Raw genomic sequence first — 26,085 nt, 5'->3', positions numbered from 1 at the left:
GCACAAGATAAAGGTAGGTGTCTCAGTCCAGGGCCTCTTTTCTGTGCTCTTTGCAGTCTCCAGACCAAAGTGGTGGTCCAGCCTCTCACTCCCTGGAAACATTACTGATGCCTACATGTCGGTGGTGCTGGTCATTGCTGCCAGAATGTATGGGCAGGTGCCACAGAGTTCTCATTCTCTCAGTGTGCTCTTAGCACCTTTTAAGGTGCATCTGTGAGCATTGATACTGTGCTCCTGAATGGGTCAGGTGCTGAAGGCGGACACAGCATCGAATGCTTCTAAAGTTTCATGGCTGCATCTCTATGATATAACCCTGATCACGGAGCGCAAGCTAGGCCAGACAGGAGTCAGACATTCTCAGAGGCTATTTGAAGATTTATGGAGTGTCCTCACTGCATATCGTCATCATCCTCCACAAATCTAGCAGCTACGTACCTCATCTAGCCTGTGAAAGGGCCTCATCCCCGTTATCGTCACCTCCAAGGACCTCCTCACCCTCATCCCCATTGGCGCATCCTCATTGGAGGAGACGTGCAGCTCCTCCATCTCCTCCTCAGCCAGCTTGTCTCCCCGTTGGAGTGCCAGGTTGTAAAGGGCGCAGCAGATGATGATGATGTATGACACACTCTGTGGACTGTATTGCAGGGTTTCAGCAGACCGGTTCAGGCACCAGAACCTCACCTTCAGCATCTGATGGTCTGCTCCACCAAGTTGCGAGCTGCAGCATGAGCCTCATTATACGGTTGCTCTGCTGCAGTCTGAGGCTGCTGCATGGGTGTCATCAGCCATGGCCGCTGTGGGTAGCCCTTGTCCCCAAGGAGTCATCCCTGCAGCTTCTGTGGACCCTGGAAGACCTCAGGGACCTTTGATCGACTGAGGATGTAGGCATCGTGTACGCTCCCTGGAAACTGTGTGCACACTTGCAGGATGTGCTTCTGGTGAATGGAACCCCTTGCAGCTGATGTAATTCACCGTGTGTTGCAACGGAGATCTGAGTGCCACATGAGTGCAGTCAATCACACCCTGAACCCATGGGAAATCCAAGATCTGGACGAATCCAATCGCTCTTGCATCCTATCCTGGCTGTCCTGGTCCTGGGCGAAATGCACAAAGCTCTGTGCCCTCTCAAAGATGGCATCCATGACCTCATGGATACATTTGTAGATGGAGGCTTGCGAGATCCCACAGAGCTCACCTGTAGAACCCTAAAAGGAGCCACTGGCGTAAGAATTGAGTGCCGTGTTCACCTTCATGGCCACTGGCAGCAGATGCCTTCTATGTCCCCACGGCGCCAAATCCTGCAGTAGCTAGTCGATGTGACTGCCCAGTTCCCTGGACATGCACAACCTTCAATGACGCTGGTTGTCGGTCATCTGCAGGAATGAAAGGCAACATCTATAGACCCTGGGTGTCGATAGGCGCTGACCAGCAATGGCTCGCTGTGGCTCTTGGGCAGCATGTGATGGAGCCCCAGCCACCCCTTCTTCCTGAGGTTGCTGCTCCTGCCTCTGCACACTCATCCAACTGTTCTGCATTGCATTAAAATGCTCATGAATTTGCAGTCTATGCTGGGTTTTGGGGGGGCTGGGGGGGGGTGGGGGGGGGGGGGGGGGGGGTGGGGGGGGGGTTGGGGGGGGGGGGGGGGTGGTGTGTGGGTAGGGGTGGTGAAAAGCTTTCGAGCACTTGGTGGCACTTTGTTGCTTGAGTGGACAGCCTGATCCCAATCATATCAATGTGGCTGTGCCTGAACTGTCTCAGTTGCAGAGGAATGGTCACATTATGCAGGTTTCCCTAATGCATGGCTGCTTCCCTCGCCCACCCTACCCCCCACCCCGACTGGCAGGGTAACCCTTGCTTCCCCACCCCCCTCCCCCCAAACGGCAGGGCTGTCCTTAACCTCCGACCCCCCAAGGCACCTGAAGCTTGAAGTCCAACAGGCAACCATGACAAGCACTGCACAACGTTACTGTGTACTCACCTCCGAGTTCTCACCAAGTGCATGTCTTTTATGTGCTGTTGTGAAACACGCCAGTGTGCTTTCCTGCCGATGTGGATGCACAATCCAGCGGGGGGGGACAGGACGGGACGGGACAATTCCAGCGGGCTGGTCTGATAATTCCGCCGACAGTCTTGCTTGACACTGGTCCGGATTTTGAAGGAGACGGTCTCAGATATCCCACTCAAGACAGTTGCAGTCATGTCATCATGAAGCAATTGCAGGATTGTGATGAAGTTTCTTGGACATCAAAATTTCTGGAACACAATCCACAGAGCCTTATGATTTACTGAGGCATTCATACACTAATATATAGTTGACATTGTAGTACCAATGGAATTCCTATTTTATTGTCTGACTGAGAAAAAGTGCATGACCATTACAGCTGAAGCAATAAGAATCAAATACTTTTCACAGAAATCTAATAGCTGCTTGTAACTATCTGCGGTTTTTTTTTTGTTAGCAATTATAAATGAAGCAGGAGTGAGGTATAGGAGGTTAAAAGTTTAAGCAATTGTTTAGTATAAGTTTTGAATCAACTGCCCTTAATTAAACTTCACTACAAACGTTTTAATCAGAACTACAGTTCCAATGATTTAGAAAGAAAGATACTAAATTTATGTTAGGATCTCATTCTCATTTCTCCATGCTGCATCTATTTGATCAGAATTTCAAACTGCAGGCTTTATCCATTTGAACATGGATCTGTGTGTACCTTTTATGTCACAAAATGTGTTAGTGCTTAGCTAGTTTGAATTTTTTAAGATTAAGTAATGAACATAGTTACTTCATTTTTTTTGAAAAAAACATTTATTCCAATATCTGCCAAGGTTATGCTGGATCATTTGAGAACGTAATTTCTAAATCATTTAACCAGTTTTGCTAAAAATAATTTAGGGGATCTTTTCATTGACGATCCCAAAATCTGGAGCCTTTTTTGAAGATGTTACAAACTCTCTGCCTCCAAACTTGGGTTCTGTTACAGTTGTACCAATACTTCAACAAGAATCACTATTTTAGTTCTTTCTGCCAATCTCCCTCCAATGTTGCCTTCATGTGGATCCAAGTAATTGTAACACAATTATATAAAATAGAAGCTGTATTCTTATTAAAGTTGGGGGAAGTGAGGACTGGGAACTAAATAAAAGCATCGTGCTGTGCAGCCTAGACTGCTGTGTTCCTTCTTGTTTTCTAGCCATTTTGGCTGCAGGAATGATATGGGTACAAATGAAGATGTAAAAGGGAATAGAAACGGGAAATAAGATGGTGCTAAATAGGAGAGAATGAACTAGTAAAAAATAGGTGACAGGAATGAAAGGGAGTACAACCACTATTATCGTATGATAAAAGAGGTGATTATCAATGTTTAAATAACCAATTCCAAGTTGGTGACCCAATGGGTAGCTTTGGAACTGACTTGGTGATAATCAAAGCGGGCACTGATTTACAATCATAGAATCGTACAGTAGCTGCAGCTGAGAAGGAGGCCATTTAACCCATTGTGTCTATGCAAGCTCTCTGCAAGAACAAGTTGGCTAGTCCCACTCCCCTGCAAATTTGTTTTATTCAGATAATTATCCAATCCCTTTTAAAAGCCACAATTTAACCTGTCTCCACCACACTCCCTGGCAGTACATTCCAAATCCTAACCACTCACTGCATAAAATGTTTTTCCTTATATCATCTTTGGCTCTTTTCCCATTCATCTTAAATCAGTGTCCTTTGGTTCTCAACCATTTGCCAATAGGAAGTTTCTTATTTATTCTGTTCAGACCTGTCATCATTTTGAACAACTTTATCAATTCTCTTCTCAAGGAGGAGAATAGCCTCAACTTCTCCAGTCTACCCATGTAACTGAAATCCCTCATCCTCCCTAGAGCCATTCTTGTAAATCTTTTCTGCACCCTCTTTCATGCCTTCACATCTCTCACAGTTCACAATACTTCCAAGTTTTGCTTCATCTGCAAAGTTTGAAATTGTGCCTTGCACATGCAAGTCAAAGTCATTAATGTAGATGAAGAAAAACAGTGGCCCTAACACCTGACCCCTGGGGAACCTCACTATGTATCTTTCTCCAGTCCTAACCATTCACCAATGCTCTCTGTTTCTTGTCACTCAGCCAACTTTGTATTCATGCTGCCACTGCTCCTTTTATTCCAACGGCTTTACTTTGGTGACATCTTCTTTTGAACAAGGGTGTAACATTTGCAATTCTCCAGTCTTTTGGCACCAACCGTGTATCTAAAGAGTATTGGAAGATTATAAGGCCAATGCCCCTGCAATTTCCAGCTTTACTTTCCTCAGTATCCTTGGATGCATTTGATCCTGTCTAAGATTAACTTTATCAACTTTAAGTGCAGCCAGCTTTTCTAATATCTCATCTGTACCACTTTTTAGTCCATGCAGTGCTTCAACTACCTCTTATTTCACTGTGACTCTGACAGCTCCTCGTCCTTGGCAATGACAGATGCGAAGTACTCATTTAACACCTCAGCCAAGTGTCTGTCTCCAGGCGTAAATTTGCTTTTTGTTCCCTGATCAGCTCCTTTTACTGTTTATAAGTCTATAGGAGACTTTGAGTCCTTTTTATGTTAGCTGTCTATCTCTTCCCATTGTGTTTCTCTTGGTTTCACTTACATTTTTTCATTTCCTCTGAATGTTCTATATTCAGCCTAGTTCTCACTTGTATAATTAACCCCCAGCTGTGCATCCAGACATTTGGTATGTGAACAGCCCATCCAAACTGGTACACAATATACAGAGTTTGAACATACCAGTCCAGTTGGAGTCATACCTATCACAAAGGAAGATGGCTGTGGTTGTTGGAGGTCCATCATCTCAGTTCCAGAGTTCCTCAGAGTAGTGTCCTAGGCCCAACCACCTTCAACTGCTTCATCAATGATCTTCCTTCCATTATAAGATCAGAAGTGGGGGTGTTGGCTGATGTTTGCAATATTCACCATTCACGACTACTCAGACACTGAAGTAGTCCATATCCAAATGCAGCAAGACCTGGACAATATCCAGGCTTAGGTTGACATGTGGCAAGTAACATTCACACCACACAAATGCCAGGCAATGACCATCTCCAACAAGAGAGAATCTAACCATTACCTCTTGACATTCAATGGCATTACCATTGCTGAATACCTCATTATCAATATCCTGGGGGTTGCCATTCACCAGAAACTGAACTGGACTAGCCATATAAATACTGTGGCTACAAGAGCAGGTCAGAGGCTAGGACTCCTGCGACGAGTAGCTCACCTCCTGACTTCCCAAAGCCTCTCCACCATCTACAAGGCACAGGTCAGGAGTGTGATGAAATAGTCTCCACTTGCCTGAATGAGTACAGCTCCAACAATGCTCAAGAAGCTTGACACCATCCAGGACAAAACAGCCCACTTGATTGGCACTCCTTCCACAAACATTTACTTCCTCCACCACTGACGAACAGTGGCAGCAGTGTGTACCACCTATAAGATGCACTGCAGAAACTTACCAAAGCTCCTTAGGCAGCACCTTCCAAACCCACAGACGATCACTACCATCTAGAAGGGCAAGGGCAGCCGATACATGGGAACACCACCACCTGGAATTTCCTCTCCAAGCCACTCACCATCCTGACTTGGAAATATATCACTGTTCCTTCGTTATCACTGGGTCAAAATCCTGGAACTCCCTCTCAAACAGCACTGTGGTTGTTACCTACATCATGTGGACTGTAGCAGTTCAAGAAGGCAGCTCCCGTCCACCTTCTCAAGGGCAATTAGGGATGGACAGTAAATGCAGGCCTAGCCAATGACACCCACACTTTGCAAACGAAAAAAAAAAATGTCACTGTTCAAAGTGTGTGTACATGATACCCTATGCTGTGCCCATAAGTTTTTGGAAGAGGCAAGTCCTTGCTTTTATCTTCTTGTATGTCTTTCCCAAATGAGTTTTAAAACTCAAGATTCTGTCCAAGGTTGCACCAAAGTAATTTGGAATATAACTCATTTCAGACTGGTTCATCCCAAAAAGTGAGTGTAAGTGCTTCCTTGTCAGCTTGTTTCAATAAAAGGCTGTTGCTTTGGCATCATGGTCTTTTACTGTGTCAGTGACTTCACGTTTATGGAGGCGTATCCAGGCTCAGGCTTGGTAAATAGGATGATTTGTCATCTCCACTGTCTCATCCTATTTCTTCAGGTGGACAAGGTTCAGTGAATCTTCTAGACATTTTGTTGTGTTCAGGTCACCATTCTTCTCATATATTTTTAAGATTGCTTATGTTTAAGGCTGTCAGAAAGGTATAATCCTTCTGTAGCTGCAGGGAACATGTTTCAGGCCTTGGAGGTATTCGTTGAGAGTAATCTGAGCGCTGATCTGGTTTTAAATTCTGGAGGAAGGCTGCCTTAATGCTACTACTAATGGCAAGAACCTGGTCATAGCCACCAACCCAGGCTGAAATTTGGTTGTTTCAATAAGATGGAAATGATAAAGCTGGTGAGGAACTTGTATATGGGTCTTTTTCATAGATGTCTATCTGCTTTTTAATTCCAACTAGACAGTTTTTGCTCAGCCAGATGGAATACCAGACGCAACCGAGATCTGTATTTTCTGATGAAAGATTGTGTGTAACCTTTTCAAGTTCCTCTGTAAGCTTCACAAACAGTGCTTAGAAACTACTTGTAGCCAACACTGCCCCACTATTCTGTATATTGGCTCTGGAGCTCTGATTGAATGAACACCAAAGCTCTGCTATAATTTCCGCTAAATGAATTAGATTGTGCATAACCTCAAATGTTGATGATGATGCACCATACCAACTATAGGGTTGCTGTAGATGCCTTCTTAAAGCTGTCTTAAGCACATTCCTCACAGTAAAGCCAGGGCTCACTTCCACACTTGCTGACATGGTGAAACACCATAAACACAAAGCACCAGCATCGTACCTCCTCCATAACTCAAAACTGACAAAATGACTGAACAGAATATTTGGAAAAGATCATTCTAAATATCTAACAAAGCCCTGTGCTTCACCACTATTACTACGTATTACATGTAATAACAAGGCCCTCATAACCTCAAAGTATAAAAGCTGCTAGCAGCAATAGCATTTATCTTTAGAATTTGGGCCAAAGGGATGAGCATGGTTGGCAGATCTAATCACTGCCAGCAATAGTCCTTCCCTTCATCAAACACAGGAAACCAGCATATGATGCTACTAGATATTGCCCAATTTCACTCCACTTCACAATGGTAAGAGAGAAATGTGAGGAGAAGAGGGAGGGAGAGAGAGATAGGCAGAAGACAAAGAAATGGGAGAATAAACAGGTACAAAAAAAATTGAAGGTCAGATGTAAACTAATGAAAGCTCAAGGGGCTTTTGGGTAAGAGTTATTGCTAGCATGGTTGTGTAGTATTTGTGACTTTCATTCTAGTTGCTTATGGTTATTAATTTTGTAGTTTTATATTTCTTGGTTTTGTAATATGGCCCACAGCAACCTTTATTAAAGTGTACTGTGATTCACATTCATCTGATGCTTGCAAGTTCTGACATAACAAGGCACAGGTTCCTCTCTCTGAGTTATTGGGGGAGTGGACTCTGATTGAAATACAGATCCTGTTCTGAATATTGCTGTTGTCAGGTAACTTCTCAAACCTAATGTGCCCCAAGTTGAAACGTGTTAAATTCATCATTATGAAGATTGGAAAGTTCTAAGGAGAAAATCACTGAATGTTTCAGTAGTGGGAATAAGTACCTTTCGGAAAGCCTTCATGATTTAGAAAGCTGGTATCTCAACTTTTGGGGTCTAGAAGAGGGCCAAACATAATATTGTTAATTTATTGGCTCTTATTAGGACTGATTTGTTTTAATTTTGGTATTGCTTGGCATCTTATTTGGCAACCTTGGCATCTTATTTGGCACAATTGAGTTTCCACTCTCCTCTCCAGCACAAAGCCCACTTACTTCCAACACTGTGTCTTTGTCTGTCAGCATCCTTGTTTTAGCTTGTTTGTTACTGAAACGCTCTTTCAGGCTTCTGTTTTTCTATAGTCAGGTATTACAAAGCACTCCTAGCCATCTTCCCATCTTCCACTCTCCATAAACTTAGGCGTACCCAAAACTCCGCTGCCTGTACCTTAGTCTGCACTAAGTTCTGTTCACACTACTGCTTGCTGACCTACATTGGCTTGTAGTTCCCCTATGCCTCAATTTTTCAAATCTCAGCCTTTCCTCTCCCTCTCTGTCTCTGTAATCTTTTCCAGCCCTACACATCTCCAAGAATGCAGTGATAAAAACAAAAAAACTGCGGATGCTGGAAATCCAAAACAAAAACAGAATTACCTGGAAAAACTCAGCAGGTCTGGCAGCATCGGCGGTGAATAAAAGAGTTGACGTTTCGAGTCCTCATGACCCTTCGACAGAACTTGAGTTCGAGTCCAAGAAAGAGTTGAAATATAAGCTGGTTTAAGGTGTGGGGGGGGGGGGTGTGGGGGGGAGGCGGAGAGAGAGAGAGACAAGTGGAGGGGGTTGGTGTGGTTGTAGGGACAAACAAGCAGTGATAGAAGCAGATCATCAAAAGATGTCAACAACAATAGAACAAAAGAACACATAGGTGTTAAAGTTGGTGATATTATCTAAACGAATGTGCTAATTAAGAATGGATGGTAGGGCACACAAGGTATAGCTCTAGTGGGGGTGGGGAGAGCATAAAAGATTTTAAAATATTTAAAAATAATGGAAATAGGTGGGAAAAGAAAAATCTATATAATTTATTGAGAAAAAAAGGAAGGGGGAAACAGAAAGGGGGTGGGGATGGGGGAGGGAGCTCAAGACCTAAAGTTGTTGAATTCAATATTCAGTCCGGAAGGCTGTAAAGTGCCTAGTCGGAAGATGAGGTGTTCTTCCTGCAGTTTGTGTTGGGCTTCACTGGAACAATGCAGCAAGCCAAGGACAGACATGTGGGCAAGAGAGCAGGGTGGAGTGTTAAAATGGCAAGCGACAAGGAGGTTTGGGTTATTCTTGCGGACAGACCGCAGGTGTTCTGCAAAGCGGTCGCCCAGTTTACGTTTGGTCTCTCCAATGTAGAGGAGACCACTTTGGGAGCAACGAATGCAGTAGACTAAGTTGGGGGAAATGCAAGTGAAATGCTGCTTCACTTGAAAGGAGTGTTTGGGCCCTTGGACGGTGAGGAGAGAGGAAGTGAAGGGGCAGGTGTTGCCTCTTTTGCGTGGGCATGGGGTGGTGCCATAGGAGGGGGTTGAGGAGTAGGGGGTGATGGAGGAGTGGACCAGGGTGTCCCGGAGGGAGTGATCCCTACGGAATGCCAATGGGGGGGGTGAAGGGAAGATTTGTTTGGTGGTGGCATCATGCTGGAGTTGGCGGAAATGGCGGAGGATGATCCTTTGAATGCAGAGGCTGGTGGGGTGATAAGTGAGGACAAGGGGGACCCTATCATGTTTCTGAGAGGGAGGAAAAGGCGTGAGGGCAGATGCGCGGGAGATGGGCCGGACATGGTTGAGGGCCCTGTCAACGACCGTGGATGGAAAACCTCGGTTAAGGAAGAAGGAGGACGTGTCAGAGGAACTGTTTTTGAAGGCAGCATCATCGGAACTGATGCGACGGAGGCGAAGGAACTGAGAGAATGGGATGGAGTCCTTACAGGAAGCGGGGTGTGAGGAGCTGTAGTCGAGGGGTTTGTAATGGATATTGGTGGACAGTCTATCACCAGAGATTGAGACAGAGAGGTCAAGGAAGGGAAGGGAAGTGTCAGAGATGGACCACGTGAAAATGGTGGAGGGGTGGAGATTGGAAGCAAAATTAATAAATTTTTCCAAGTCCCGACGAGAGCTTGAAGCAGCACCGAAGTAATCATCGATGTACCAGCTGTGGGCCCCAGCTATGCGTGTCTCCTTATGGGGTATGTGGAACATTCCTTGTTCCAGTCCTACACCGGACCCCTTCCACAACTCTTTCTCCGGTACATCGATGATTACTTCGGTGCTGCTTCATGCTCTCGTCGGGACTTGGAAAAATGTATTAATTTTGCTTCCAATCTCCACCCCTCCATCATTTTCACGTGGTCCATCTCTGACACTTCACCCCCCCCATTGGCATTCCGTAGGGATCACTCCCTCCGGGACACCCTGGTCCACTCCTCCATCACCCCCTACTCCTCAACCCCCTCCTATGGCACCACCCCATGCCCACGCAAAAGAGGCAACACCTGCCCCTTCACTTCCTCTCTCCTCACCGTCCAAGGGCCCAAACACTCCTTTCAAGTGAAGCAGCATTTCACTTGCATTTCCCCCAACTTAGTCTACTGCATTCGTTGCTCCCAAAGTGGTCTCCTCTACATTGGAGAGACCAAACGTAAACTGGGCGACCGCTTTGCAGAACACCTGCGGTCTGTCCGCAAGAATAACCCAAACCTCCTTGTCGCTTGCCATTTTAACACTCCACCCTGCTCTCTTGCCCACATGTCTGTCCTTGGCTTGCTGCATTGTTCCAGTGAAGGCCAACGCAAACTGGAGGAACAACATCTCATCTTCCGACTAGGCACTTTACAGCCTTCCGGACTGAATATTGAATTCAACAACTTTAGGTCTTGAGCTCCCTCTCCCATCCCCACCCCCTTTCTGTTTCCCCCTTCCTTTTTTTCTCAATAAATTATATAGATTTTTCTTTTCCCACCTATTTCCATTATTTTTAAATATTTTAAAATCTTTTATGCTCTCCCCACCCCCACTAGAGCTATACCTTGTGTGCCCTACCATCCATTCTTAATTAGCACATTCGTTTAGATAATATCACCAACTTTAACACCTGTGTGTTCTTTTGTTCTATTGTTGTTGACATCTTTTGATGATCTGCTTCTATCACTGCTTGTTTGTCCCTACAACCACACCAACCCCCTCCACTTCTCTCTCTCTCTCTCTCCGCCGCCCCCCCCCCCCCCCCCCCCCCCCACCGCCCCCCCACACCTTAAACCAGCTTATATTTCAACTCTTTCTTGGACTCGAACTCAAGTTCTGTCGAAGGGTCATGAGGACTCGAAACGTCAACTCTTTTATTCACCGCCGATGCTGCCAGACCTGCTGAGTTTTTCCAGGTAATTCTGTTTTTGTTGTCCAGGAAAGCAGTGTTCCTCCAAATCTGGCCTGTTGTGAATTCCCCAATACATTTGCCCTGTGCCCAACCGCGAGAATTCTCTCCATTAATCTCTCTGCCTCCCACCTTTCCCCAATCCTTTAAGACTCTCTTTAAAACCTACTCCTTTACACAAGCTTTTAGGCACCCATTCTAATTTCTTCTTCTTTGACTTGGGGTCAATTTATGCCAAATTACAGTCCTGGGAAGTCCCTTGGACTATTTTACCATGTAAAATATGCTATATAAATCTAGTTACTGTTGATAACTAAGCAAGTCATACCCCAGCCCCTAAACCTACTGCATAGGATTTCCTTAGGACCACCATAGGCTGGTTTGCAAATCCTCTATTCGGTCTGTGCACAACCTGGAATCCATTGGCAGGAACACCTTATTTCTTTTAGCTGCTTCTTTGAAGACATCACTCATTTAAACAAGTATTGGGAAATTGAGGGAAATGTAGCCACATGAATTAAGAGATTGTTGGACAATGTTACAATTATGAGGTTTATAAAGTTATGTTTTGGGACTGTGCCCTTAATTTGGGGTAAAGTGAAGGGGGTTAAGTAACCTTTGCTGAAGTGTGCCTGACAACAGGCCTGGGTGATGGGACTGTTAAAGATTAAAGGAAGGCCCAGATTGTTTTACTGGGAAGGTGTAAGGTGTACACATTAGGAGACAATGGCAGCAGCATCTGTGTTTACGTGGTTAGACTGTTAAAGTCTCTAAAGTCCCAGGAAGGTGCTGAAAATATCAGGTTATAAATAATTGTGCTTTAAAATGTTCATTTGATTCCACAATTGAATAGAGTTGGGATCGAAAGTATAGCTAATTAACATTTCTACCTGGATACAAGGCCCATGTGATTCACTTTGCAATGGTGATGGACTTTGAGAGGGAATGGTGCAGCGTAAGACATTGTGATATCGGGTTATAGGCTTTCCTGAAACATCATTGAATGTGACAGACAGATTGGGTAGCCTGCCAAGGCCCTGGGTAGAGAGAAAAAAAGAGCAGCTAGATGCTGAAATTTGCTATGGTTTGCCGCATAAGAATGTGGGTGGGCGCTTATGCTTGAACTGGAAATACCAAATTTGTGAAGGTTTGAAACAAAACTGGAAGATTCGCCCAGCTTAAACTAGAGGGAGAATCTCCAGGAAAATTCCTCGCTGTGAAAGACGGCTCTCAGGTTAAAAGTTACCAGGCTGGGAAAAGAAACCCTCAATAGCTAAGAATCACTTGGGACTGGGTCCGGGAAAATCAATGACTACTTAAGACAGTGTAAAAGAAAGTGTGAAGTGGGTTTTTCAGTTGTGTTAAAAGTAAAAAGGGAAAGTTCTGTTCTATAGTTTAAAGTATAAGTTGCTATTGCTGAAAAAAGAGAGATGCCTAAACTTTTCATCTTGCGCTCATCAGGACTCTCGCAAGAATGCCAATATAACGGGAAGACAATAATTTATACTGTATGTGAAGAGTGCTGATTGGTTGGTAGGTGATGTTGCTATGGAGGGTGACTGACAGTTAACTGTCAAGAATTGTTTGAAATTTAAATCAGGCAGTTTGACCCTGAATGATCAAGCATTGCTCTGAGGAATGAGTCAGTGAATGGCTGTCACTTGAATACTACAGATACTGGAAATTTGAAATAAAGACTAAATATGCTAGAAAAACTCAGCAGGCCTGGCAGCATCTGTGGAGAAAGAAACAGAGTTAACGTTTTGAGTCCGTATGATTCTGAAGATTTGAAATATTAACTCTGTGTCTCTTTCCACAGATGCTGCCAGACTTGCTGAGCATTTCCAGCATTTTTTGTCTTTTTTATTATTATTATTAATGGCTGTCACTTATTTTGTTCAGCTAAAACAGGCGCGATGTACAAACATGTTCTTTCTCTCTGCAAAGAACCCCTTTTCCTTGCAGACAGAAAGAACACGTACGTACATTGCGCCTGTTTCAGCTAAACAAAATAAGTGACATCCATTCGCTAACTCATTGGTCAAGACATTACCCTGAGGAATCAGGGTCAAACTGCCTGATTTAAATTTCAAACAGTGTTTGGTAGTTAACTATCAGTCACCATCAGTAGTACATTCTCCATGGCAACGCCACTTGCCAACCATTCAGCAGCCGCTTCATGTACAGTATAAATTGTCATCTTGCGAGTGTCCTGTTGAGTGCAAGATGAGAAGCTTAGACATGTCTCTCTTTTCAGCAAAAGTCAAGTTCTGTATGACCTAACAACTACTTGTGTAAGGTGCTACAAAAATAGTGTTTAGTCAGTAGTGCCTTTAGTCTGACTGTTACAATAAAAGTCTTAAACGTGAGACCTTGTCGTGTCATCCTTTCAGCTATCAACTGGAAGTTTGAATTTCTTTTTTTAAAGTTACTGATCTCTATGGGGATTGTAACAGTGGTTTAAAATAAATTGATAAGTCTTACAATATTTGTAGCAGGATTTTATCTATCCCTTAGACGAGATGCTAAACTGAGGCACTGTCTGCCATCTCAGATGGTTCATTTGGAATTTAAAGATCCCATGGCACTATTCAAATAAGAGAAGTGAGTTCCTCAGGTATTTTGGTTAAAATCTTTTCTCTCAACTAGCACTACCAAAAATAGATTACCTCATCATTCATTTCATTGCTGTTTGGAGAATATTGCTGTTTTCAAAATTGCAGTTATGTTAAATGCATAACCACAGTCACTGCATTTCCAAGTAATTAGTTATATGGAGCCCACTCCCTTCCCTGAAGGATGTTAGTTAACCAGATGGGTTTTTGTGACAATCCAATAGATACATGGTCACACTACTAATGCTGGCTTTTTATTTTCATTTTTAAAATTTATTTGACATGGATGTCAAAACAAATTGTAGACTTGTAGAATTTGCATGTGATACTAAAATGCAAGAGAAGTAGAAAGAGGATGCAAAAAACAATTTGGAAAAACATCAGTTATGCAGCTGGTCAGACAAATGACAAATTGAAATCTAAGACTGGCAAGTGTAAGTCATTACATTTTTGGTACAAAGAAATATGTGACATAAATATGCAATGATTTAAATGGAATTGGTGCATTGTGACCATGAATGGTTAACTTGGTTAAACATAGCCTCCACCACTTAGGGTAGTGTCTGCTGCTGGCCTTGATGGCCTCAGTTACAAAAAAAACCCCACAAGATATTGCTATTATTCTGTTCTTAATCTTACTTGGACAATTTTCACTTCTCCCTACTGCTCATTTCAGTCCCTGTGTTACATTTCCCATCCAATTACTATACATACTCCCTGTATACTATTTTCCAACCTTTATGCTGGATTATCCATAGAACTAATCATATTACTTTATCTTTTTTTCAGCTCCAGAAGTTCTCAGTGCCCATCAATACACCCAGCAGTGTGACACATGGAGCATAGGAGTCATTATGTATACATTGTAAGGAACCTTTGAAGGAAAATAAATTTAAATGCATCCGTGATATATATAGATATACATTTTTGTACTTTGAGTTGCAAAGGCTCATCAGTAATTCATGACTGCCAGTTGTGTTCAAAAAACTGAACTATCTCAAAATCTGTATATATTAGGTGCTTTTGACTCTCTTGAGAGTAAGTCACTGACGTGATATAACAAATTTACACAGTTGTTAACTATATAGATTAAAGATGCCAAGTGTTTTTTTTAAACTGTCATGATTTAAAGAGACAACTGTCAGGACAGAAATGCTTAATATTTGTCATAGTTCTATTCTTGCTTTTTATTCTACTGCCTTTTTTATTTTGATAGTTCTCTTTTCCCTGTTTTGTTTTCTTAGTTCTGCCTTTTTTTGTTTAGGCCCATATCTGCTACATTTTCATAATAGCTGGTGCTGCCTTTTATTGTTTTAATAACCCAGTTCTGATGCCTTACTTTCCTACAGCCTAATTTTCCTTTTTGCTTCTGTTCTTGGAACTACTTGACTAGCCATAATGTATGTTGTTTTAAATGATCCCTTCTCATTTTCTTTCGATGTTTTTTTAAAGCCTACATTGTCCAATGTGATTTCTGTTTCTGCTTTAGTTGTATCAACATCACAGATATTCTGCCAACATGTATATGGGTGGCATTAGATAAACCAGGCATGACCTGCTGAAAGTTAGTCCTGATAATGAAAGCTTTTAAATGGAAATAATCTAAAGATAGGTCTTGAAGGTTTCAGGTGATTGGGCTGTGACTTTTTTTTGGCAGCTTGTTCCATTTAGGATTAGTCTTGGGAAGGAAGATTTCTGATACTCTGTCTTGGAAACAAATGGCCTTTTTAGTTTGTGTGAATGGCTACCTCATGTTTTATCATCATTATCAACATATTTACAGAATTTTTCTTTAATGCATTTTCCCTTTTTCTGAACTCTTATTTCCTGCTGTGTTTTTCAATTTTCTGACTGTTCTTTTCTCCTTACACTTACCAGACCAAAAACATTCCAAGCCTTTACTACTCCAATCCTTCATCATTCCCTGCTCCCCAATACTCAGTACCCTATCACTTCCTCCATCATCTGTACCACTTAGTACCCTCTCTCCTTCCTTCACTATTTTGTCCATTGCTCAGTGGGATCACTTAGCAGTGAGGAGAAGGGCAACATGGTCCTGAAAGCACTGTGGTTATGGGGTGGTCCCAACATCTGGAAGGGTTGGATTATAATTTCTGAGCGGATTTTTTGGATTAGTTCCTGTACATGTTTTCTTTTGTCTCCTTCAGCTTGACATATTTTGATGTTTAAAAAATGAATAGCTTTTATTTGAAAGTTTAATTGAAACTACGGCAAATATAACACTAATCAAATTGTTTCAAAACCACATAACTAAAATTATAATGGGTTGATTTCATTTGAGAAAAATAATTTGTTTATAGCTCAAATACGAAAGCTGCAATAGGTGTGTAATTAGTACAATCTGTCATTTCAAGTGAATTTCTTTTTCTCTTCAAATACTTTTGAAACGCAATCAAGCATTTGGGATCACTAAATGCTACTTATGTGTACGCTCGTGTTGCAGGATCTGTCTTTAGCTCTGGGCAAAAATATCACGTCCAAGCCCAAGCTTTTGATAAAGGCTGAAGACTTGAAATAAAAAAAACTTCAATGAAGGTGTTAAAGGCCACAAATACATTTCAGTTGATATGTTTTTTTTTGATTTAACATGTTATTTCAGACATTAGAATGTTCAGTTACTGACGGGTAAAAATGGCACAACATTTTTTCTAAAAGCTGTGGTTAGGCCACAAATAAAGTATTGTGTCCAGTTCCATTCACCACATTTTAGGAAGGATGTGAAGGATCATGAGAGGATGCAGAGGAGTTTTACTAGGATAGTTCCAGGGATGAGGGATTTTAGCTACAATATGAGCTTAGAGAAGCTGGGGTAGTTTTCCCTGGTGTAATGGAGATTGTAAGGAAATTGATGGAGATGTACAAGATTATAAAAAGATTATGATCAACTTAAAATTAGCCATGAAAACAAAGAGCAGAATCCTGGAATGCTACATCACACCAATTTTGATACACAGAAGCAAGTGTTGGATGATCAGTGAAGCAGAGTTGTGGTTTTGAGGCAAATGTTGAAGGTATCTTGGACAAGTCACACTACCAATGAAGAGGTGCTAATAAAATCTGAGACCAAAAGAACTCTGCTGACAAAGCTCAGGAGGAAACAGTTGGAATTTCTTGGGCACGTAATAAATCATGATTTAGAAAGCCTGATGCTGATGGGGAAGTTCAATGGTAAAATAAATCGAGGTAGACAGAGAATGGGATCTTTCTAAAGAGCCTCACAAACTGGATGAATGTACCGCCAGTGAAGATGATCCATGGCTCCAGAACAAGATTAACATGGAAGTCCATGGCCACCAACGCCCTCTTAGGGCATGGTACCTGAAGAGAGAGAGAGAGACCGTACAAGATTATGACACGTTTAGATAAGATAGATGAAAAGATGTTGCCATTAGCCGATGGGACACAGATTAGGGATGCAGATTTAGGTTTTTGGGAAGAGATCCAGGGGGATGTGAGGAAAAGATTTTTTTTCTGGATTGAGCAGTAATCACTTGGAACTGTCTTCCTGTAAGGGTGGTGGAGGCTGAGACGATCAGTGGTTTGAAGAATAAATTGTATGGGCACTGGAGGCAAAAAAGCTTCCAGGGCTGTGAATATAGAGCATGGGAATATGGGACAGGCTGGATTCCTGTACAGAGAGCCAGCATGGACTTGATGGGCCAAATGGCCTCCATCTGTCACCTTATGACTCCATGACAACAAGAAGTGCATAAAGATATAGGACATAAGACTTATCAATCTACCATCTATGTTTGTGTCTGTTCAAAAGTCAGATTCAATTCTCACTTCATAATTTTATTTGCTAATTGAATAACAACTTATTTTTCCAGTTTGCGCACCACATCTTAATATGCTGATTTTTTTCCGCCTGTGTGTGTGGCTGTGGACGTGATGGTGGCCGTCTGTTTTTTGGCTCACTGGCGTTATTCATGTGTGAGCATAAACACAGGTTAGGCAACTGAGGAGTTGTATCGAGTCCAGTTCACATTGGAATTGGAATGTTCACTAGCATACATCTAATACGGACTACCATGTAGCAATCAGGAGCATGAAGCTTGGCTCTCTTTTTCCCCCCTACCTAACCCAATTGTACTTAAGTTCAGTTACTGCAGTTGAATGAAGTCAGCTAATCATCAAAGACTGGGGATAGACACTGCAACTTTCTGCTCTGCAAAACTTATTGCTATCCCAGGCAGTGTTGTTACATTTTATTTGCTGGTTTTTATTATTGGCAAATAAGATAAATTAACAAATGCCGAAACCTGAAGCTGATGCTGCATAGCTAGGTAATTCCATATGTAGGGCATTTCAGTTGAGAGAGAGAAGTAAATCGGTCATATCACAACAGTTGATTTCACTAAAAAAAATTGTAAGCAGAATTTTGACAACTGAAGAATTGAAAAGGTTGTGAAATTCACTGATTAAATAACATTGTGTTCACCACCAGTTTGTTGAAATCAGCAGCTCTTGCTGCCCATAGTTAAATGTAACTGAATAGACACAACAGCTAAGTTTCCAATGCTATAAAGCCACCCAAAGGCAGTTTATAGAGGGGCTTAGAAATACAGTTAATTGTAAATAAAGTAAAAATATCACCCTATTCTTTCCATGCAGGCTTTCTGGAGATCCACCATTTGTGGCTAACTCAGAAGAAAAACTTGCTGAGTTGATAAATAAGGGGGAACTGCGCTTTGATGATTCAGTCTTGCAGGAAATTAGTGATGGTGGTAAGTATTTTAAGCATCCTAACTTACATTTAGATCAAAATTAGCTGTTAAGTATAAATGTGCTCGTATGGATATTGGATACTATTATGGGGGAAGAAAAACTGTAGGGATGAACAGTTCAGTTTATCATCACTATGCCCAAATACAGGAAATGTGGGGCTGGTGCTGTACATTTTAAAATTTGTAATGTAATTTGTATTGTAGTACTTTCCAAGGTTTATCTTGGGTTTAAAAGCAACTCAATTGTTCTTAGTTCACCAACATTTTATAATTCAAGATCAGTTGCAAAAACGTGTTGGAACTTCATAACTGCCTGCTTTGCTCAAAAGATACAGGCTGTCATATAGATGACCGAGCCAGACACACAATTTGTTTATATTAGAAGATGTATTTGACACCTTTTAAAGCAAGTTACTGGGGTGACATAACAAATTTGGAACATTGGTAGCAATAAAGATTGAAGCTGTGCAAGCATTTTTTCAAAAAACTATCATGATTAAAAGAAACTCATTTTCAAATTAATCCAACAGTTTTATTCAGATTAGCAAAAATGTCACATGTAACCGTGTGCAAATGCTGCTTTACTTAGGATTTTTGTTTCTCCAATAAAATAAATCCTCTTATGTTTTCTAAATAGAGCATGGATTGCTCGCAATCAACTGTTGTGTTTTTTTAAAAATGGCACTGCTATGTTACAAAACGAATAAAACTGAGATTTACTGACCTTTTCTTCTCTGTTCTTTTTGTAGCAAAGGATGTACTGTCACGTCTTTTAAAAGTGGATCCTGCACATAGAATTACAGCGAATGAGCTTCTTGACAACCCGTGGGTCACGGTAAAGCTGTAGCTAATTTAATTTGAGAAACTGTACATAATTACATATGGCGAATATACAATGAGGCTATTCCATCTTACTCCCAAACTGTTATTTCTTCCCTCCTCGTTCACTTCATGTACTTAGGTGTTCAATTTGTTTAATTCTATAGCATTAAAACAAGCTACTGCTATTCCATGACAGAGTAATCCCATCCTCTGCTGCACTGTGTACTCCCAGAATGCGAGCAGACCAGCTTCAGAATACAAATACATACTTGGAAGCCAGTTTGACAGTCAGCACACTTTTGGGACAGATTGGCTGCATGAGATCACTTCTGGGAATTGTTGCCTCCAATTTTAGTTTTTTTTTGCCAGGAAGTGAATCATGTTTTCCCTGTCATGTCATGTATTTCTTTCAAATTATTACTACTCAATTTTACAAATGTCACTAGGGCCTTTCCTAATCAGAGATTAAGTTCTACCCCTACTGATATACTGGGACTTTTATTTAAGTTTACCAATGCAGCCATTTTCTTTGAAATGTCACTAAAAATGTTGCAAAATATTCACAGGACAAATATGTACCTGCAAGAAAAACTGATACTTATATTCCACTGTTAGGCTTTTATGTAATGAGGATGTTTATTCACCAATGAGAGAGCTGTTGAAGCTTTTCAAGATACTTTGATTATTCGATCTCACACAGAAAAATGTGTAATGAGTCACCCAAGTTTTCAGGCAGTAAAAAACATTGTTGAAAAGTGGTTTTATGTGTCATATTTTAGAGGAAATCAATTTTATCTTGTGAACTCAAAGTTTACTGAAGACTGCTGAATTTTCAAACTTGCAAAGCGTATTTACACATAGACCTTCAACTACAAATATATTGACACGTAATATTTTAGTTTGCTGTGTTGTCCAAATCTTTGAAAGTCGAACTTGAATTTCAGGGTGACACTACAGCCACACAAAGGCCACCAAATGTGCTTGAAATGATGAAACAATGGAGAGACAACCTGGATGGAGATGAAGAAGGATCAAGTCCAAATAGTTCTCTTCCAAGCAGTATTTTTCGAGATATACAAACTAGCCAGGAAAGTGGAGAGGGTTCTACCAGTGGCAATGGTACCTCAAATAGTTCCAGGGAAATTGACGCTGCTGGTAGCCAGCTCTGCACTCCATCTAAGCAGGTAAAATTTCTTTAAAAATAATATCAAAAATGAAATTAATTGAGAGAGGAGCTCACACTGTCCCCTCCACCCTCCTTCATAACTCTGAATAATTGCATAGCTAGAGCAAAACTGAGCAGTGGAAGTTTGAGGCAGGATTTATAGGTCCTGATGGGGGCAGGAGCAAAAGCCTGCAGGTGCTAAAAATAGGACAAGAGGCAAGAAAGAAAAGAGACCATACACACAGCATGGTGAGTACTGCAAGCATTCATAATGAGGCCATCTGTTCAGCCTACACTTGTTGAATCAGATGCCAGATGTAAGGGGCGAGTGGCTGGGGGTTGAGGACTTGAGGGCCTGAGTCATGATTAGAACTGGGCCGTTGTTCCATTAAATGGAGGCAGACCTTCTATCCTGCCAGCCTTGCCACCTGCATGCCTTTGTTGTTGTGTTGGAACTGCCTCTGGATGTGGTGGGTCTGAGTCCACCCACCCTCCGGCCCGGAAAGAAAACATGGCAGGCAGGGACCTCAATGGAAATGGTTTGCGAAGTCGGGAACTTTCTCAATTCTTGCTTCCAGCTCCCTCACAAAAATCTGGTCCCATGTGTCAATATTTTGTGTCTTCCAAAAGTTACAGAGTATTGTATTTGGTGCATATCAGTGCACTGTTCCTGCATCCACTTTCAAGTTCTCCATGAGTTTGTTCACTTCTCAATGAAGGAACTCATGTTCAAAACCCTGAGCCATTGTGATACACGTGAAATGATTGAACTCCTCCATCCTTAGCCTTGACTCTGCATTGCCTCAGGGAACTCTGTCGTGTGGGTACACATCTGTTGCTGCTAGTCAGAACAAAACCTCTAATGACTCCTGAGGCCCTGCATCTGTACCAAGCTGAGCATGGCTATGTCTTCCTTCCATCCTCTGAAGGGGACTGCCCACAGCCTCTCATACCACCTCCTCCATTTTGAACCATCCCACTACCTCACTTAACATGCACTGACCTCATTCAGCACAATATGATAATTACTGACATGAAGGCCTCCTTGCCATGCTATTTAAAGGGATCATGCAGTACCAGCGGTTACTGCTTGACTTTAGACAATTTTCGCTGTTCTATCACTCTTGAAATTTCACTTCGACTGCACAGAGAGAAGTTAGCTGCTTCTGAATTGTTGCTCTTTGTTCACTAATAGACTGGATTCTCTCATAGGTGGTCTATGAGGGCGATTGAGTGATGTTACTGCTGCAACAATAGCTACAGCCTCAAACCACTGCTCCTCTCAGGCTGCAGCAAGTGAAATTAGCAACATCTCACATTGCACACTTCACAGTTTTATCATGGAGGTCTCTGATTTACACTGGCAGAAACACTTGCATCTCCATCTCTATCTCTATTGATGGAGCAAAGCAGGATTCGGGCGCCCTAGGTTTTACATGCATGGCAGGCTTGTTTAAGTGCTCCCTATAGCCATCCTGGCACCTTTATCAATCAAAAGGGATAATGCTGTCTCTTCTTGAGCAGAAGGCAATGCATCATGCACGTCTATACCCTCTATCCTGGTAGCATGACTTTTATCCCACGCCAATTCTCTATGCAACCCTTATTCCAACCAGGCTGCCAAGTTACAAGCTGGCTATTGGGTGACGAAGGTGATTCCCTGTGGATGTAATTTATGACTCATTAACCCACGCACTGCTACAGAGCACGGATACAACAAAAATCATGCTGCCATAAGAACCATCATCAAGCAGGAAATTGCTGCTCTTAAGCAATGCTTCTGCTTGATTTGTTCTAGAGGACCTTTGCAGTATGCTTCTCAGTGGATATTCAGATTTATGGTCATATGCAGCATGCTCCATATGTAGCCATTATGCGGACCTGCCCTTACAATGGATATACCCTATACACCAGAGCTCTTGGAGCACTTCATTGAAGAGCACTTCAACTGTTAGTCCTCCCATTCCCTATTAACCAACAACCCCACAATCCCTACCACTAGTCATACAAACACTATCACACTGCCTTCCTTCACTTCACATATATTGTTCTTGTCCTCACTTCACACAAGGGCAATTACCAACATTAAAGCCAAATCAAAAAAACAGATTTATAACAGAAATCATGTCAACGTTATGTCTGGTGAATCACTAAATGTAGACTCTTGCTCTAACCTAGCCTCTAATTTACCCATCTGAGCTGGTGTTTGTGAAGGTCAGATCAAGTAACAATGTATCCTCAGGGGCACTGTGCTTCTCCTCCTGATATGAGAGAGAGGAAAGAGAAAGAAGTGGATATTGAAAACATCTGTAGCTTGTCATGCAGAGTGTGTGGAGAGAAAGGGAGCAGTTAGAAAGGACAAAGATTTGGGATAAGAAACCTTGGCATCTCCTCCACCGTTGCCATTGGCCACGGTCTTCACTATGTCCCTTCCCATGATATCCAGGACACACTTGAAAGGGGTGGGGGGAGCAAGTGGTGTGGGAGACTTGCTCTTACCTACTTATTGCCTAGTGTTGTGTGCTATCTTCTCTTGCAAGAAGGAGTGGCATGTTACTGAGAGCCTTGTGAGGTGTTTGAAAAATGTGGCTGTCATGATGGAATGCTGACATTTGTGAGTAAATGGTTAGGGTGCTGAATGTGAGGATAAGGGAACAATGCTTAGTTAATTCTGATGCAGTGATTACAGACAGTGTAAGCTAGTAGGGGAGAGCAATGTTGAGAGTGCTGTAACGAGGAAATATTTTAATGTTCTTACTGTGACCACTCCAGTCAGATCATTGTTTTTTTTTCTTTCATCACCATATCCATGTTCTTGTGGCAATATTCAAGGCATTGACATCTTTAATGTTGTCGTCTTGCGGCCACTTCATCAGATGCTTGGTGCGTTCCTTGTCCCTGGGGAAAAACAAGGTGTTCTTCCTTCTGCCCACTGCTTGCAGCAAGGCCTCCAGTGGAGTATTAGAGAATGTTTGTGCTTGACCTCTCTCTCTAGCCATTTACCCCATAAGTTGTAGTACAGGTTTTGCAGCCAAATGAACCTCCTGTTTAGGAGATGCTGGTTGTCTTTAAATTGCGTCCTGGTCTCCTGACATCAACCCACTCTCTGAGTGGTTTTCAACCAATGAATAACACATATAGTACTGGCTCCATGCATAAATTATTTTAATCAAAAGGCAGCATGGATGTTAGCACAAAGGCAGCGTTTGCCTCCATTACAGTCTCTATGTTTCAAAGTATTTAATTGCATGTACTGGACATTGCAACATTCCTGAGAGATGTGATGAGGTGCAATATAATTACAGTTTTCCTTCTAGAAGGAAGGGGCTATGGAATAGATTTTCATCTGTGCCTTTGGTTTTCTCTAGTTGAAATTAATGGAAGGAAAATATGATGTATTCTGTAAGGAGCTATTTTCCTTCCTGTGCCTAAGTGATGATTTTTGTCCAGGTTGTACTGCTTGGGAGTCTGTGCACAAGAATTTTAAGTACAACAATCTGTACTGTGAACAATCTAATAACAAATCTGATTGAGTGTTTATGTGACCTAAATAGTTTTTCTTTCATAGAGTATGGAGCTAGGATTGTGAGTGAAAAACAACACAGTAATTATTACTGCTGCCATGAAGTTGTCAGATGAGGCTGATAGGTGCAAGCTAAATTACATGGGCTGCATTTTAAGTGTGGGTGGGTTTGGCGGCCTGCTTGTTATCATCCACCTCCCCCACTCCAGGTACCTGGAAGGAAAGTTGGGTGACATGCCAGAAAGAAGCCCTAACACACTGGGGGCAGGATAAACTAACTGAGAGTGGGACCACAGAGAGAGCCACTGACAGCTCTAGCAGCCCTGGCAGTGCCAGACCTCAGTAGTGGGCACTGCAGGGACTGCAGGAAGAGGCACAAAGGAGAGTGATGGTTGCATCAGAAAAGTAAGACCTGGCTTTTCAGGGTGATGAAGAATCCGAGAGTCCAGTGAGATGGGGTTGAGGGCCAGGCTTTGGAGGTCAGACAGCAAAGAAGGAAAGGGGGTGCTGATATCTTGGGTGGTGGTGAGGTGGGGGGGGGGAAAGTTTGCCCCCTGATGCACACAGGGCATCTTCCGAATGAGGTGTCCCCTTCCTTTCTGTTGTTTCTCATCTAGGCCACAAAGATGTACTGCCCATTCCCTTGGCCAGCCCATGCCAACTGTATGGTATGGGTAGTGTATTATCCTGGTAGTAGGTTTGCTAACAAGCCTAATTGACTTTTGACTATTCATTTAAATATGGTAGGCTGCCAATTTCGGCACCCACCCACCTAGAGTATTATGGGAGTCAGTTTGGGAGTGGGTGAGAAGGTAGTGGGCTAGCCATCTGACATTTTTTACGTCCCCCCCAATCCCGGCTGAAAGCCCTCTGGTAGGGGGCTGTAAAACCCAGCCCTATGAGTGAGTTATACTGGTATTCCACACAAATATAATGTAACTTATAGCACATGTCCTAATCAAATGCTGTTTATGCAATAGCTGTTGTTCAGTTTTAGCATGCTATTGATCTTAACTGTTTTTCAGTCTTATGTGCATTTGCTTAGGATTGCTTTCACAATACTGAAGTGGGTGTATAATGTTGCAGCTGAAAGTTGTATTAGGATGTATGCAATTGGTTTTGTTTAAGTGAAAAACGTGTTGCAAGGAGGTGAACGCTGTTTTGTGTTTTTGGAGATGATTAACCCATTCTATTTGTTTTAGCCACTGAACCTTCCTTCATGCTTCTTTATAATTCACTTTGACCCCATTCTGGCACTCAGTTTGGGGCAAACCTTGCTTCAGTTGCTAAACTAAATCTGATTCTGAATCAGAAGACATTGGAATATGAATAATTGCTAATTAGTCTATTATAAAAAATGTAATTTTTCAGAGCTTGAAGAAGAATACCATTACGAGCTTTTCTGTAGATGGATCACTTCCTGTGAAGAGAAACAACAAGTTCAGCAGCAACGTGAGTGCCAACAAATAACTAAAAAAAAAGTACAATCAGATTTGAAATGAAAGGATTAATTGAAAATAAATCAGCTGATAATCAGAATCAGGCTATTTAGTTCAGATGGAACTGGCATTAAATTATAATGAACATTTACAATCCACATGGCTGTGTTTATATATTTATAAATACGAGGGGCTGCAAGTGAATTGGCTACTGTGTAAATAAATTAGTACTTCTGTTGCAAATTGATAACCTTGGTATCTTCCAGAAATTTAGATATAAAAAAATGACTTTGCTGCTTTAAGTGTGGTATGATTTGTAAACTCTGAGAGGAGTAAAAGGTAACATATTGATTTTTTGTTAATTTGTCCAAGGTATATTCAAGATTAAGAATGGTGCTAATATGCCTTAACTTCATTTTGTAGATTACTGTTATATTTTACTAGTTGTGGTTGCTAACCACTAAAGCAATGCTATTCAATACTTTTCAGTTGTGCCAGCCATGTTATATTGGCCAAGCATACTAAGTATTTTGGCTTCTTCTCAGATTCAAAACATCACATTTAACAATAGCAAATATGTGCACTGTGTTTCAGAGGAAGGAATAACAGCCAGTATAATCTGGGTGGCACATGTTATACTTAATTACTGGAACACATCTGTTGACACAATGATCCAGGCTTATACC

The 26,085-nt window shown here is 42.0% G+C and overlaps 1 protein-coding gene across 3 annotated transcripts in view; it reads left to right on the top strand.

Moving 5' to 3' along the window:
- The window catches only part of stk33 (serine/threonine kinase 33), a 189,800-nt gene that overhangs the window by 136,427 nt on the left and 27,288 nt on the right, over positions 1-26,085 (top strand). For all 3 annotated transcript variants that reach the window (XM_041198450.1, XM_041198447.1, XM_041198449.1), the window contains 5 exons: positions 14,492-14,567; positions 18,338-18,450; positions 19,200-19,285; positions 20,217-20,456; positions 25,332-25,412. In XM_041198450.1, coding sequence (XP_041054384.1) covers positions 14,492-14,567; positions 18,338-18,450; positions 19,200-19,285; positions 20,217-20,456; positions 25,332-25,412 — 596 coding nt within the window. The remainder of the gene's footprint in view (positions 1-14,491; positions 14,568-18,337; positions 18,451-19,199; positions 19,286-20,216; positions 20,457-25,331; positions 25,413-26,085) is intronic.

The sequence above is a fragment of the Carcharodon carcharias genome, chromosome 10, assembly GCF_017639515.1.
Source record: "Carcharodon carcharias isolate sCarCar2 chromosome 10, sCarCar2.pri, whole genome shotgun sequence".
Classification (NCBI taxonomy): domain Eukaryota; kingdom Metazoa; phylum Chordata; class Chondrichthyes; order Lamniformes; family Lamnidae; genus Carcharodon; species Carcharodon carcharias.
Note: the sequence above shows the minus strand (reverse complement) of the source record. Positions and strands in the feature narration are given on the sequence as shown.